The sequence below is a fragment of the Desmodus rotundus genome, chromosome 8, assembly GCF_022682495.2.
Source record: "Desmodus rotundus isolate HL8 chromosome 8, HLdesRot8A.1, whole genome shotgun sequence".
Classification (NCBI taxonomy): domain Eukaryota; kingdom Metazoa; phylum Chordata; class Mammalia; order Chiroptera; family Phyllostomidae; genus Desmodus; species Desmodus rotundus.
The window spans coordinates 125,020,789-125,035,503 of record NC_071394.1 but is presented as its reverse complement, the minus strand read 5'-3'; the positions used below and the strand labels follow the sequence as shown (position 1 = coordinate 125,035,503).

Below are 14,715 nucleotides of genomic sequence, written 5' to 3'. Positions count from 1 at the left end.
TAAACACTTCTCTAATGAGTCTGGAAGCAATCTCACGCTCTGAATCCTACAGCACCATCAGAACCCGTCACAGCAGCCGGCACTTCTCTCTGATCTCAGAACCCTTTATGCAAGTAGCCCTCCGCCTTCCCAGAACGTCCGTCCCTCTCCCTGCAGCACAGGGTCCCTGCCCACTGCTCCTCATTACCCCACCTACATGTCACTGCAGGCCTCTGAATACTTGCGCTGCACAACGAGTACAATCTAGCAACTCCCGAGCACCCGCTGAGCGCGCAGCAGGTGCAGCAGGAGATTACCAGACAGGAGGGACGTGGAGTGTCCCAAGCACTGGCTGCGGAGGTAGCGGGGCGGGTGGGGGAGGGCCTTCCCTGCCTTTACTGTGGAAGTTTGACTTTAAGAATGATTTGGGGTTTCCTGTGACTTCTTCCCCCGCTCTCCCCAACCAAAGCCCGGATCCAAGAGGTGCTGATGGTACCAGTTTCTTTACTTAATCTTTACTGTATGCTTGGGCCTCTGAGGGCCTCTGGTTTCACCATCACGTTATAAAGGGAGAAGGACAAGCCAAGACCAGGAAGTAGGAGTGACAAGCCCATAGCCACACAGCTGATAAACGACAGAGCCCAGCTTTCTCCACCCTCTGTAGGGAGCTCTTTGTGTTGAGTTTCTCTGGGACAGATACATCGGAAGACTTGCTTTCAGGGAAGCATGCCATCCCTGCAAGAGATTTAAACTCCAAAAATCATCATGGATGAGCCAGTCAGCCAGAACAAAGTCTCTGAAAGGAGGTCCTCGTCACTGCTGATCTCTGGAAGTGGGCAATCATCAGTGGAACCTTCAGAGAATTCAGAGAATCTTCAGCAGAATGAGCCCTCGGTAGGTAGGAGACAAGGAATTTTGAACCAGCTGCAGGTTACACGAGTTGCCACATTTTAAGATCTTACCCTCCCCTTCTCTAATCAAGCTAAGCCAAACTCACACACTGCAAACATGGTCCCCTCTGCCGCCCAGGGACAGGTACTGCCACGGCCTGGGGCACACGCCACTTCTGAATGTCCTCTATGACATTACTTCTTTCTACACACCGGTTCCCTCTTCCTGACGCTCCTGAGTTGGAATTTGATTTTTTGAAACTTTCAGAGCCCAGATCAGGTAGAGCATCAGACTGGGTAACGGCAATGCTTCAGACAGACAGGGAGCGCGAGGACACGAGGACGAACCCTGCAGGCCGCGGGTGCTCTGAGAAGTCTACCTTCGGGAGAAGCCTACCTTTGGGAGAAGCCTGCTAAGCTGCCTACGTTCAAGGACAAAGGTCAGGTGAATACACAGGGTTCACTCCTTCTATCTTACGCAGTTTCACTTACTGAAAGTTCCTCAGAATTACAGCTGGGACTGGATGGACGGTCTTACAGTCTTACTTCGGGATGTGGAAGGGAAGGCAATACGTTGGGCATACCACAAGATACTATGTCACAGTTCAGCAAATGCTTAACATGTTTCTTACAATAACAACCAGTCTAAGTCTCTTTAACTTCCGAGCACTTTTAAATTATTTATCCTGATATAAAAGCACCAACCATGGTTTACTTCATTCTCTTCTTCATCCATGGGATTCACATGTGTTCTAGGCCAATATTCTAGGAGGGCCTGGAGTAAAAGTCCTCCTAAGTTCACTGCAACAGAGTTAATTAAAAAGAAAACAAAGTGGAAAAAAAAAGTTACTAGCTTTCACCTAAAATTAGAAGAAATAAAAATAAGTTTCCACATATTCTGATGTTAAATTCTTAACCTAATGCCACTGATGTTTAAAAACAAGATTTCAGAGATTTTGCCAAGTCTGTTAAAATTTTATCTTAGAACGTTTACAGTGGTGGTAATGTGGAGCAAACGCAGCCTTTAAAAATGAACAAACGCGGAAGGAGCTGCATTCTTGAAAAGGCTATTTCCATATAAAGCCACTGAAACTACCTTTGTGTACATCGTGTTACATTTTTAGGAGAACGCTGGCCAAAGACATCATCAACCAAACATAACTGACTCTTGTGAAGATGAGCACGCAGGGAAAACAGCACGGACCCGCCTGCTCTTGCGCAAGGAGGAGAGAGGGAAGGACACAACTCACGTTTCGGATCTGAGCCGTCAGGGCTGCTGAAGCCGGCGTCTTTTGCAGAAACCCAAGCAGCAAAACAGTCGCTCTCATCCAAAGTAATCGTCAACATCTGTCAAAAATAAAAATCGGCAGTGGGGCTCTATCTGAATCCATTCTCCAGGTAAGTCTCTAAACCTTTTTCTATTTGTACTATTTAACTAAAGTGCGAATAAGCCAAAATGTGTTCCATGCAATTCAATACACTAGGATACCAAAAGGCATTTAAACTACATTTTGCCAGAAATAACGTAATTGTTTTCCTTTCACACTTAAAAACATAGGACTCTGTAACTAACGATACTTAGTATTGAGCTATATTAAAAGTCTCCACTATGCCAAATTGCGCAAATATCAATTGCTAACTTACCCCTGTTTTTAAGTCTACTGAGAACCAATTTGGCACATAAACCATCTTAAATCTTTTCTTAATTTCATCTTCAAAATCCACTTTGCCCAGATCTTCCACTTTACAGGCCTATACATCAAAAAGAAAGTATAATTATCAATATTAACTGGCAAATGAAATTGATTCTGATTTTTAGCTATTGAAAATTTTACATATTTTCACATTTGCCTAAGTAAAATGGAGTCTAAAACATTTTAAAATGAAGTGGTCAAACATTTTTAAAGCATTTATCTCTAAATTTTAAATTAAAAAACAACCTTAAGAAATAGCCTCTTTTTGGAAACTGCAATTTAATTTTGTTGATACTGATAAAATATACCACCATTCTTAGCTGGAAGCAATGTCAAGTGAAGGAAAAAATCTTCAAGGAACAAACAACACTTATTAAACCCCTTAAGAGAACTCTGAAGCTACCGTCAGATAACAGCTAAGACACAGGCAGGATCTGAAGTCTCTCTGTCTTGACCATCATAACCCTTCCCTATCCCCCACACGTGCCCTGGACATCCCGGTGCCAGGACGCGTTTCAGTCCTGAACAGCCCATCTTGATCCTGAGCGTATCAGAATGCCCCTCCCCACACCTCACCCTGACAGCACCGACTCTCTCCTCGGGGTCCCAGTTCTTCAGGCATCTTCTCACAGGGTGACTGTGCTGCCTCTCCCACATTCCATGCCTCCTACTTCACAGAAACCATGACCCATCATCTCTACGTAAACACTCCTATTTATTTCTCGGAGGCCCCTGTAACTGGGCTGCAGTAACCTGTACCCCTTTCCTCACTGCCATCTGGCAGCCTCTGTGGTCACTCCCTCACTCACTAGACTTGAGCCCTGGTTCAATGTCTTGCAGTCCATCTTGAGTTCTTGCTTTTATCCGGGACAACATCAGCAACCACATGGACAATAAGAGGACATGCTGACCTCTCAAATCCTTGACAATGTTCCTACTATAAATGTACAATCTCCAACCACAATTCACCCACATGCTACCTGGGATCTCTTCTGCTTCAGTCAGTTCTCCACAACATCTTCATCTTTACTCTCCTCCTGTCTTTGACCTCACTACCCTCAGCACATGACCCTGACCGCTACTCCTCACAAAAGAGAAGCATGGACAAACCCCCTTAACTTTCTGTTCCCATCGTTCCTGCTGCAAGGAAAGGGTGTCCCTTCTTGCTATGCTGTGGATCCCCTCACCTCTCGCTTTCTGGGGACCTGTCCCACCATCTACCTTCTGTCTCTATTGGCCTCTTCCCCTGAACGGTGAACCATGTCCAAATTTCTCCCATCTGAAAAATACCTGCACACCGAGACAAAACCTTCACTGGCCCTTTCATTGCTAAATCCTCTCCAGCTACTCCTCTGCACCGCAGCGAAGTCAAACTATGTCCAAGATTGCCAGTACTCAAATTCTGTTTCCTCACCTCCCAATCAGTACTCAGCCCACTCCGTCTGGCTTTTGCCCTTAGGACTCTCTAGAGACAGCTCTCCCCGGACACCACCCTCTTTCTCGATTAAATCCATGTGCACATTACATTCCATATTCTGCATGACATCTCAGCAGGCCAATGCTGCTAACCCTGAGCTCCTTTCCAAAATGCTTCATTAATTCTTGAACTGCCACTGACTCTTGGTTTTCTTACACCTTGTATTATACTCTTTGTGGCTTCCTCTTTTTCTAACAATTCCTGAAAGAGTGATGACTTGGTTTCTTCTCTTTTCAGTACAGGTGCATCCCATGGAAACTGGGACATTTTCCAAGACTTCAATGATAATCCACGGGCTGGTGACTGCTGACCCTGTTTCTCCAGCCCAGCTCTTTCATCTGTGCATTGGGCTCTACAGACGCCTGCCCAACAGACGCCTCTACTCGGACGTCCCACAGAAACTCACTTTCTCAGCCTGTCCCTTTCCCCCAACAACCCATTTCCCCTCTTACATTCCTTGTATTACTTCCATTCACCAAGCTATCTAATCCAGAAATCCAGGACTCATCTTCCTTTCCTTCATACTCCCTTTGATTCAAGCATCACTCATCTACAGGCCTCTTGTTCCTACCCAGTCAAGTATTTGATGATATTTCACCTGTATTGGTGCAACAGCTTCCTAATTACTATGTACCAGCTGCTATGATAAATGCTCCTTTTAAAATATATTTTATTGATTATGCTATTACAGTTGTCCCAATTTTTTTCTCCCCTTTATTCCCTCCTGCCCTGTACCCTCCCCTGCCTTAGTTCATGTCCATGGGTCGTACATATTAAGTTCTTTGGCTTCTTCATTTCCCACACTATTCTTAACCTCCCCCTGTCAGTTTTGTACCTACCAATTATGCTTCCTTTTTTTAATTTTAATTTTTTTGTTATTCAATTACAGTTGTGTGCCTTTTCTCCCCATCCCTGCACCCCCAATTATGCTTCTTATTCCCTGACCTTTTCCCCCATTCTCCCCCTCCTCACTGATAACCCTCCATGTGATCTCCATTTCTGAGATTCTGTTCCTGTTCTAGTCGTTTGCTTAGTTGTTTTTTTAGGTTCAGTTGTTGAAAGTTGTGAGTTTGTTGTCATTTAACTGTTCATAGTTTTTGATCTTTTTCTTAGATAAGTCTCTTTATCATTTCATATAATACGGGCTTGGTGATGATGAACTTCTTTACCTTGACTTTATCTGGGAAGCACTTTATCTGCTCTCCCACTCTAAATGATAGCTTTGCTGGATTGAGTAATCTTGCATGTAGGTCCTTGCCTTTCAAGACTTTGAATACTTCTTTCCAGTACCTTCCTGCCATTAAGGTTTCTTTTAAGGAATCAGCTGAGAGTCTTATGGGAACTCCTTGGTAGGTGACTCTCTCCTTTTCTCCTGCTCCTTTCAAGACTCTCTCCTTATCTTTAATCTTGGGTAATGTAATTATAATATGTCTTGGTGTGTTTCTTCTTAGATCCAAGTTTCTGGGGACTCTCTGAGCTTCCTGGACTTTGTGGAAGTCTATTTCCTTTGCCAGATTGGGGAATTTTTCCTTCTTTATTTATTCAAAAAAGTTTTCAGTTTCTTGCTCTTATCCTTCTTCTCCTGACACACCTGTAATTCAGATGTTGGAATGTTTAAAGTTGTCCCAGAAGTTCCTAAGCCTCTCCTCATTTTTTTGAATTGTTTCTTCATTCTGTTCCAGTTGGATGTTTATTTCTTCCTTTTGGTTCAAATCATTGATTTGAGTCTTGGTTTCCTTCCCTTCACTGTTAGTTCTTTGTATATTTTCCCTTATTTCACTTTGCATAGCCTTCACTTCTTCCTTCGTTTTGTGACCATACTCAACCAATTCTGTGAGCATCCTGATTATCAGTATTTTGAACTCTGCATCTGATAGGTTGGCAATCTCATTGTTTAGTTCTTTTTCTGGAGTTTTGATCCGTTCTTTCACCTGTGCCATATTTCTTTATCTCGGCTCAACTGCTATGTTGTTGGGGTGGAGCCTTAGGTATTTGCCAGGGCAGGGCGACCCACATCACTGTGCTGTAGTGCTGCCTGTGGGGGAGGGATGAGAGAGGGAACAATGCCGCTTGCCTGCTTGCTCAGCTTTTGCCCCACTTTCTGTCACTTCCCTCACTTCCCACAAGAGAAATGTGCCTTTCAGGTGCTGATTCCCAGGTGGGTTGGCTTGTGTACATTCTAGAATCCTGTAGGTCTCTCCAACTGACTCTCTTGTGAGACTGGGAGTTTCTCCCACTGCCACAGGCTTTTAACAGCCAGAGGTTCTGAGTCTTTAGTTTCCCTGCACTGGAACCCTGGGTTTCGTGGTCTGTCTCACTTCCCAAATGTTCCTCCTAGATTATCTGAGCAAACGTGGGACTGCCCTGTCAGCCAGCCCCCACCTCGCCCACACAGTCAGCCATCTTGCTGTATGTCTTCTCTGCCTGGGTCGCCTGTTTCCACCCCTCCTTCCAGTTTGGATGAATGTTTCTGTAACTCCTCGGTGTTGGACTTCCATGTAGTTTCATTTTCTGGCAGTTCTGGTTGTTTTTGTTTTTAATTGGTTGTTATGCTTCTTTTGGTTGTATAAGGAAGCAAAGCTTTTCTACCTATGCCTCCATCTTGGCCGGAACCAAGAGTTTGAATTTTGATAAATACTTCTTGAACATCCCCTAAACATCACCAGGAAATAGGCACCACCACATTTTAGGAATAAAGACAGAGGCTGAGAGAGGTTTAGCCTGTTCTGGAGATCACTCTGTCTGGTAGCTGGCAGAGCCAAGATCAGAACGCAGTTCTGTCCGACTTTGGGCCTCTGCTCCTAAGTACTCCTGACTTCCCTTCTTTTGTTTAATGTCATGTGCATTACACCCAATCACTTGCTTTCGAAACTTCAAGATCTAGTGTCTGGGTGTGGGAAGCTGCTAGAGACACACAAATGCCAATCACGGTAAATGCCAGCTCAGTGTCCCATCTAAGTAGAACCACCTCCCATTTAGACAGCAGGTCTCTACTAACACTCTAGCTAATTAGGCCAAGAGAGGACATCAGACCCATAGGCAGAAATTCAGTAAGTCAACCCTCAGAAAATAGCTGGCCTGATTAGATTTTGTTGTATCTTCTGGAGAGCATCATGTGCTGGGCAGCAGGAGGTGAGGCCCAGCACCAGGTGGAGAGAGCTGGGGCCACGTGAGTGGTGGAGTATCCACGTTCCTGCTGATGAAGTCCTTGGGGCTGCTCTGAATCCTCCCGTCTCTGTAGAACCCCACTCTGAAACAAACGTGAGTTCTCATTCCCTGATAAGCACATCTCTGTTGTAGAGAAAAACCACTGGACTTGGGCAGCCTGCCGCAATAAGTTTTCCACTCAAGTAAGCTCTAGCTCTGACGCCATGCTCACCAAGCAACTGTTTTGTAATGTGACTTCCCACATAGCTGCCCCACAGGGAGGGAAAATGTTAGGCCATTGTTTCTATTCAGAGACAATCCCTTTTCCCCAGAAAGAAACTTGTTTATCTTATTCTTTAGCTCCAGGAGTGAACCTAAATGAACCTCTGTTCCTTACAACCAAGAGCCTGACCAAAACCCCACATCTTTTCAATTCTTCCTTTGTAATTTATCCAACACCTGTCTCTTCCTTCAGATTGCCCCAAATCACCGTGCTTCAGACAACTACCTTCCAGCTTCTTTCCAATATACAGACTTGTACTGCTCTGAACATGGGGTTTTCCTGCTCTAACTCATCTAAGATCATCTAAGGTGTGGCTCAGTGGGCTGAGCGCCGGCCTGCAAACTGAAAGGTTGCTAGTTCAATTCCTCGGGGCACATGCCTAGGCTGCAGGCCAGGTTTCCCACTGGGGGTGCCCGAGAGAGGGCAATTGATGTTTCTCCCACAAATGATGTTTTTCTCTTTCTCCATCACTTCCCCTCTCTCTAAAAAATAAATAAAATCTTAAAAAACCAAACCATCTAAGATTAAGATTCTTTCAGGAGTACCAAAGAAAGGCCAACTCTGGGGCCTGTAATGCAAGACTCTGTGGGAAATGACCTGAGTCTCATCTTTCATCCTTATACCCTGAAGACTGCCTTGAACTCCCCTAGTCTCCAATTACACACAACTGCTCGCCTTGCTCTGAACAAGCAGGTACCTTCCCTCTTCTGTGTCTTTGTCATTCACTCCCTCTTCCTAAAACGCCCTGCCATTATTCATCTCCTGGAATCCTTTCAGTCCCCGTTCAAATCACGTTTCTACTGTGAAGCTCTCCCCATTCCTTTCCACTTCTAGGTAACTGCCCTTTAAGATACCATATCCTGTGATCTGTTTATTTTACCTATAAGGCTCTCACATTCCCCAACTCTTGTTCCTGGTACCAGAAGGGATCATGGTACAGACTTTTCTGTTATCTGTGACTCTTAACGCAGTTCTCTGCGCACAATATTCACTCAAACCAGGCAATATCTGTTCAATGAAAATACCAACACCACCAAGAAGGGGCATTTGTCAGAACTCGAAAAGCAAACTTTTCAAACTGCCTATAAATTCTTTAGTGCTATTTAAGATGTGACTGAATAGCTTAATACACCTCAACTACCCCAGAGGGCGCTGCCGTGACGTGCCCCACAGCTGTAACTGGCGTCCACAGCGATGGCTGCAAACCCTACAAACAGCCGCACTTCCTCCGTGAGAGTGACTCTGCACCTTTGTTCCTCTCTCTAGCATCTGGCAATGCCTGGAGACATTTGGGGTTGCTACCACTGACTTGGGCGAGGAGAAGGTGGTTACTGGCATGCGTTTAGTAGACAGAGGCTGGGGGTGCTGCTGACCACCTCACAACACACAGGACAGATCCCACTCCCCTCTCCTCCAGCAGAGGCAGAGGCTTATCTGCCCAAAATGACAACAGTGGCAAAGAGAAGCACTTGTACTGTATCCACTTTAAGGTAAGGCAGCCTGTAACACAATTTGTAATACACCAAGCAGAGAAAATGGTTCCATTCAAATTTTAGGTGCTTAAAAAGATGATCCCTAGCCTTATCTAATATTCACGTAGGAAATATCCACCCACATAAAGTACTTTTGAAACTAAATCTTAATTTATATATGTATTATCTTGAGCTATATACCACTCTTATATATTTCTATATATTTAACAATAAAAAATAAGTGGGATATATGATCCAGTAACCTATGTTTGATACAAAAAGATACTCACCTTCAATACATCCCAATACGCCACATTATTATTGGTATCTTTGGTTAATATATGTCTCTTATCATTAAGAATGTGGCACTGAATAATACTAGCACCACCTACAGGAGAAAAACCCACACAATTAGCAAAACAATCCTATTGTACTACATTTAAATTAACAGTACAGCAACGATTGTTAACTGGTGCGTAACAGAACATACATCATACCAGCTGCCAGGAAGAAGCAGCTACAACACCTTCCCGTTTCCTTACCTTTAATAACCTGGTCGGGCTGTGTACAAAGGGGTGTTATAGGGTTTGTACAGTCGTTGTCATAATCTCCAGAGGCTCTAAAATTGTGAATTCCCTTCAGTGTCTGAAGGAACAAAATTCATTATTTAATCATTTTATGCTTTATAAGTTTTACCAATCTAATTAAAGTGGCAAGAAAAACAGAACAAATGAGAAAAACCCAACAATAACTACATCAACCAAAAAATATGTAGTGCAAAGTAAAGTTATCCACCATGATAAAAACAAAACAAATATTAAGGGAACGTTGTCTTTTTTGAGAGAACACTAGGCACTCTCCCAGGGAGACTATGTAGACCTCAAACTGGAACAATGAAACTCAGATACCTTGTGTAATGTTTGTTACAAGTACGGAGAAAGACCACCTGAGCCGCATATAAACAGGAATAAACGTAAACACTTTCTCTCTTGTCAGAAGCTGCACGAATCTCCACTGGCTGTGCCAGGCTACAGCGCCTATTCTAAGCACATCAAATGTATTTCTTGGCTCCTGACAAACATGTCAGAAGCTTTATTTCGACTACTACCTTAATTTTTGTACGACCCTTGGAATCACACCTGCACTCATCAGAGCTTTCAGAGTTCTGCTGAGAGCCAGTTTCATACTGAGCATTTTGAGTGGTATCTGGCAGGTCTGTAGTAACAAACCACGTGCTTCTAATCCTCTGCCAAGCGTACAATGGCTTACTTACCCACTTATTTACTGTGGATTTAGTTGTCGCCACCCAGATTGCGGGAGGGGGATCAGCTGATCTATCAAGCTCCATCTGAAAACAACACACAAAAATACTGCTTTGGGAAATGTTGACTCGTGTGAGCTGCCAGGAGCAGGTACACATTGTTAAATAACTCCTCCATTCAACATCTGTGTGTTTACTATACCCTGCAGGCGTGAAAGGCTAGGGGTCAACAGATGAATGAGGGAGTCTGTGCTAAAGAAATGCGGGAGCTACAAGGGTAGCAGGGCTGACCTCTCCCGGAAAACACTGGCTGCAAGTTAAAGTGTGGTTAATTTAAGGGACCAAAATGGGGACCGTGCAAAGGATGACTTACTGTTATCTTTTTGTTTTTGCTGTCCTTTTGTTTTTACCTTCTTAATAACAAAGAAATGTTCTGTTTTGTGTTTTTAAAAAGAATGTTTGCAGTAAAACAACAACACAGCAAAAGTGAAAAGCAACCCCAGATAATCCACCCTCACCTAAGGACAGTATACTTGTGAAGGGTTTACTGTGTGTCCTCTGGATTTTTTTTTTAATCGTATTTTTTCCATTACCCTTTAGCCCCCTTATGTCGTCCCCTTCCTGTCCCGCAACCCCCACACTGTTGTCCATGTCCACAAGTCCTTTTTCCTTTTTGCTCCATCCCTCCACCCCCTAACTCTGGATTTTTAAAATACTAAATGTACAAAATACACAAATGCCCACATACTATGCCAATGCAATCACTCTACACTCGTCCACTCTGCTTCCTGTACTGGGATATTTCAGGACTGGAGCTGTGAGGACCGAGCCAGACTCTCAGCAAGCAGGACTCTTCTTCAGTTCAAAGTGACGTCCCTCGTGACATAGTTACGGCTGTGCAAAGTTCTTTTTCTCCCCAGCCAAGGGACACTGGCAGCCGCAGGACTCCCATGCAGTGTTCTCCTCCCCACCTGCCGCCCCTCAGTCTGCTTCCCCACCTCTCTTGCTTCTCTGAAGTATTACTGGCTTGTCCATTAGGGTGTGCCATCTATTTCATTTTATTTTTTAAGATTTTATTTACTTATTTATAGAGAGGGGAAGGGAGGGAGAAAGAGAGGGAGAGAAACATCAATGTGTGGTTGCCTCTTGCATGCCCCCAACCGGGGACCTGCCCTGCAACCCAGGCATGAGCCCTGACCGGGAATCTAACTGGCGGCCCTTTGGCTCACAAGCCAGCACTCAATCCACTGAGCCACACCAGCCAGGGCTGTGCCGTCTATTTTAAAGAGGCATACTCCGCCAGTTTTGCGTGAGCTCCTAGACCTTAGGCATCCTCTCGACCCTCTCATCAGACCTCTATTCCCTTTTCCAGCCCTTCCTCTGATACTGTGGTCTGGGTTTCAGATGTCACTTAGTTTCACAGATGATGGGAATTTGCTGTTTTCTGTTTTCCCTGTGATTTCCAGATGATTTCTGAGAGGAGGGGGTAATGCTGTCTTTATGCCTCCATTTTAAATCATTCTGTCGTAGGATGACTGGCCATGGTCAGCCTAAGCTTCGCTTGTGGCAGGTGTCAGTATCGATGGCTCTCAGGCACCCCTCACGTCCGTCCCAGACCCTGGTCAGGACCACTGTGAGGCAGTGACAGGGGGGAGGATGAGCCAGCTCGCTCCCTCTTCTTCAGGGGCACTCTTCCACAACTTCCCTGGAGGCAGGGGACACCTTTCTGCTGGCCGTCTGCTCACAGACACCTGAACTCCTCATGCTCCCCCCCCAACGACAGGTTTGGAAAGCCAGGGGTCTCAGGAGCAGTGTGAGTGAGGGGCAGTCCCGCTAGGATTCGCCACTGGGAGGGCCAGGCGTCCCTGAGGGACCCGAGAAGTCACCAGTTCTTTTCCAGATGCTTGACAAAAATGTTAAAATATCTTTCTTACAATCCCACCATTGACGCATGTTTTAATACAGATTTTGCTGTATTTGGCTAGCACATGTAAAAATCTTAATTACATAAAACTAAAATACACGATATACCTTGAGAACCGGTGCTTTTTCTTCACAGATCAGCACTCGAATGTCAGGGTTCCTCAGGTCTGTACAGTAAATCTTCCGGTCCCTTCCTCCAGAGTACACGTGTGTGAAGGCATCATTGACCTGGAGAGCCCAGACACCTTCATCATGGACTCGGTACGTTGCTATACACCTCTGCTGACCAAGGGACCAGAGGCGGATGGTCCCATCAGAACTGCCGGAGAGGCACTGGGCACAAAGAAAGTTAAGGTTAGAAACCTGTCCAAAAATTCCTGTTTTCCTGTGCTTTGCGCTGGGCTTCTCTCCAGCCTCCGCACTGTCAAGCACACTTCTAACAACCTGTATTTCTGCCTCTGAAAAATGGCTTGGCCTGGTAATGCTGGCACCAATCAAAGCAACTGCAGTGGTGACAGAGCTCAGACCTCAAGGTTTACTGTGCAAGAGTCTTACTCTGCAACGAAGGAAGTGAGGCAACAGGTTGACACCCACGGGATTCACTGTCCCATTGCACACATCGTAAGTCCTTGAATTACGAGGCCTCTGGGGGCCCTATGTTAGGAGCTTGCAGGGCAATTCTGCAGGGGGCAATATAAACTCTGGCCCAGTAAACTCTCTTTTGTATCACAAGAGTCTGAGAATCACTAAGTAGAGGTCTCTCTTGCCCCTCTTTTTCCCAAATGGGTAGTTAGAGTTGTTTTGTTGGTCAATTCCCTGACGTACTGATAAAAATGCTGTGTTGTTGGTCGTTAAATTTACATTTAGTCTACAGGGGTCAATAAGGAAGAGGGATGGAGGAGGAACTAGAGAAGGAATGATACCCACTTAATTATGTACTCTAAGGCTGACAAGCAGCTTTTAAAGTAGTACCCTCATCACTGTCTCTGCTTATAGTAAACTAGCTGATTTCAGGTGACGTGCATTTACTTGCTATGTAAACCTTCTTGGGTGAAAGCACATTCGTAAACGTACATACAGGACACAAGGCATGGAGTGCAGTAGTCAGGAGGAGCTCTAGGAAGCCTGCCAGGCCCAGAGTCCCCTTCTGGAAGCCATCCTGTCTACAGCCTGTACTGAAGGGCGGTCCCGTGGAGACCACTTGATCCTGTGCAACCCGGACAAAGCCAGGAGAACAGGGCATGGGCGCCCGTCTCACGTGCAGCCTGGCAGCCACACAGCAACCCAGTGAGGGGCGGACTGCGCTAGGCCCCCTAGGCTCACATGGAAATGAGGCTGCGAAGTCTCAAGAGCTCTAAAAAATGAGTGGATTACAGACAAGAATATACTCGTTACTTCTAATCTTCTCACCAACTACCCAAACTAAGTATCATGATCCCCACTTTGCAGATGAGCAAACTAAGGACCAGTAAAGCGAGTCCTCTCCTCCAGGCCACTGTACACTCACACTGAGCGCCTTCCACACTGCCAAAGACCTCATGGGCATCTTCAAGCCTTCCTTCGCCTGGTTCTGAAAAATGATTTGCTTCACTTGGCTAGTTTTTCACACCTTCCTTTCACCTTTGGAGCCAAAAGGTTTTCTCCATTGCATGTGGGAAGCAATTTGCGTGACGTAATTTCCACAGGAGTAAAAGAATGACGGTGTTTCTCATCTCATCTCCTCCCTACTCTCCGGAGCTTTTCTAAGCCCATCACAATTGGAGTGTCCCATTAGCTGTGAACGTATCCCTGCCCCATGAAAACAACGGCTGGGGAGGCAGGGGTACAGGGTAGGGCACGCCGTACATGTAAAATGGTGCTCGGTTTCTGTTTTTTATTACCTACATGGGCGAAAGATCATTTCTGCACCGCTCCAGAACGAACAGAACTGTGACTTATAACTCACACGCTATGTATACATGTGTGAGTTATAATGTTCAAATACAGGTTCGAACATTACCAAAATATTTTTCTTGGAAACGTTGACTCTAAGTATCTTGTTAGATACTAAAATTATAGATTGTGTCTACACAGTCAACTGACAAGATCTGCCCCAAAGTTGGACCCACTGTGAGGAAGTTTTCCACGTAGTATGCTGGCAGAAAGCATTCAGTACCAGCTTTTTTCTACTTTAGACAAGGTAACATTTTAAATTACTTTAGCCTACATGAATCGTAATTACTTTTACTCATTCACATTAGAATTATTCTGAGGAAATTCCTTGTTTGGCCTTTATTTTAAAGTGACGCAAGTACGGTAATTTCGATGTTGGGGTTATTACATGTGCAATTTTGTATTTTAAGGACTTAAAACTAGTCCACAGTTTAGAGCACGTGTGGCGTGGGTTCAGACCAGCGTGCGCAGTGGTACCCCAGCAGGGAATTTCTGCGGCGCGGAAGTTCTGAGGGCCTCACGGGGTCGATGCCCAACGGCGTACCTGGGTGCCATCTCTGTTCAACAGCAACGCCTTCACGTTGTCTGTGTGCCCTTTAAGCTTCATTAGTTTTGCACAAGTTCTTGGATCCCACACTCTTAAAACCTGTAAATTTT

At 45.1% G+C, this 14,715-nt stretch overlaps 1 protein-coding gene across 3 annotated transcripts in view; it reads right to left on the bottom strand.

The window, feature by feature from the left end:
* The window catches only part of WDR48 (WD repeat domain 48), a 41,783-nt gene that overhangs the window by 9,319 nt on the left and 17,749 nt on the right, over window positions 1-14,715 (bottom strand). For all 3 annotated transcript variants that reach the window (XM_024565748.3, XM_045199780.3, XM_045199779.3), the window contains exons 7-14: window positions 14,603-14,704; window positions 12,235-12,459; window positions 10,216-10,290; window positions 9,485-9,587; window positions 9,233-9,330; window positions 2,514-2,621; window positions 2,120-2,216; window positions 1,575-1,670 (exon numbers count right to left, since the gene is read on the bottom strand). In XM_024565748.3, coding sequence (XP_024421516.1) covers window positions 1,575-1,670; window positions 2,120-2,216; window positions 2,514-2,621; window positions 9,233-9,330; window positions 9,485-9,587; window positions 10,216-10,290; window positions 12,235-12,459; window positions 14,603-14,704 — 904 coding nt within the window. The remainder of the gene's footprint in view (window positions 1-1,574; window positions 1,671-2,119; window positions 2,217-2,513; window positions 2,622-9,232; window positions 9,331-9,484; window positions 9,588-10,215; window positions 10,291-12,234; window positions 12,460-14,602; window positions 14,705-14,715) is intronic.